Genomic DNA, 1,495 nt, shown 5'->3' with positions numbered 1-1,495 from the left:
TTGCTCCACATAGCTGTTGGCGTTCTCCGTGATGCCCTTCAGGTTGAGGATGGCTTTGAGCTCGAACAGCGTGATGAGTCCGGACGGAGACTCCTTCATGAACTTGTTGTACCAGTGGTGCATGTCCTCGGCCAGGATGTCGTCCAGGTTGGAGCCGTGGTTCCCCATGGCTGCAGCTCCGGCACCGCGGACCSAGAGAGCGGCAGAACCGGGCTGCCGTGACCGCAGATCAGAAGTCACAGCTCTGTGTGTAACCCGCTTAGGTTCTGGAGAATCAGCGACGCTCCGAAAATAAACCGCTAATGGGATGAGCCGCAGCGCTGCCAGCGGTTCTGGACACCGAGATCTGGGTCTAGAACCATAGGGCTTACGTAACCGGCTGGCCCGGTTCGACCCGCAAGGATGAAAATAACCGGCAGCGGCACCGTTCTGGAACAGGTTCGGGAAAGTTTCATCCCAAGTTCAGGTCGGTTCTGCTCCATAATAAACTCCTGATCCTCCGGTTCYGTCAGCTGGTCCGGTTYCGTTGGACCAGAAGGAGGTCCAGTAATGGCCTCAAACCAATAAAACCAAACTCATGAAGCCTCGCTCATAGAAACACAACTACCACACAAGGGGCTAAAGTAAGTACACCCTCTTTCGTCTGGGGTGTACTTACTTTAACATCTTTCCTCTTTCATCTAGGCTAAAGTAAGTAAATCCTGGATGGAACAGTGTATATTTAGTTTAACAGACGAAAGAGGTCAGAGTAAGTACACCTTTACACTAGCATTGTGAATAAAACAGTTTAATAGTCGAAGCTTCTTTACATCAGGGGTGTCCAAACTTTTTGCATCCTGGGCCAGAATCCCACGGCTGAAATAATCATATTGATTTTCAAACTTAAAACGCAAAATAATGTTCATGTAAAATGATGTTTTTTTATGCTTAGCAATAAATTAAATATGCAATATTTTAATTAAACAAAATTGCAACATTCTTTGTATTAAGTAAAGGCAAACAGTTTTCTAACTTTTTTTTTTCAGTTTATTTAGTAAATTTGTTTTTATTCTATTCTCAGTAACAAWAAGGAAAGCTTTCTTTAAAAAAAAGAAGTTTGTTTTACTAACCAAGTTTAATAAAAAATAAATATGCTCCAGTGTTTTTTATGTAAAAGGTTGCTGGATGTTTACAACCCTACTTACTATGAAATTAAAATAAAATTCAGCTATTAAAAGAAAAACATATTTTACATAAAATAATTAATTTTCTCACTGAAAATCATGTTAAAAAATGATAAAAGTGTCCACTAGAGGGACAAATTAATACCATTCTTRAACTACAGTCAGGGGGCCATATTAAATTGTCCAAGGGTCCACAGATGGGCCCCGGGCCACCCTTTGGACACCCGACTCTACATGTTTGGTCCGTGGTTCCAGAGATCGGTGCTGTTTGGTTCTTCAGGATTTCTCCGCCATGCAGACTCTTCTTGTCTCTGATTGGTTCCTCCAGCAGC

General features: G+C 42.7%; 1 protein-coding gene across 1 annotated transcript in view; it reads right to left on the bottom strand.

The window, feature by feature from the left end:
• Positions 1 to 309, bottom strand: part of LOC103459922 (guanylyl cyclase-activating protein 1-like) — a 5,201-nt gene extending 4,892 nt beyond the window's left edge. Inside the window, exon 1 of the mRNA XM_008401860.2 lies at positions 3 to 309. Within this exon, the coding sequence (XP_008400082.1) occupies positions 3 to 168 (166 nt within the window). The 5' untranslated portion in view covers positions 169 to 309. The remainder of the gene's footprint in view (positions 1 to 2) is intronic.
• Between the last annotated feature and the right edge of the window lie 1,186 nt (positions 310 to 1,495).

Source organism: Poecilia reticulata, unplaced genomic scaffold (genome assembly GCF_000633615.1).
Source record: "Poecilia reticulata strain Guanapo unplaced genomic scaffold, Guppy_female_1.0+MT scaffold_131, whole genome shotgun sequence".
NCBI lineage: Eukaryota > Metazoa > Chordata > Actinopteri > Cyprinodontiformes > Poeciliidae > Poecilia > Poecilia reticulata.
This window is presented reverse-complemented; position numbering and strand designations above follow the sequence as displayed.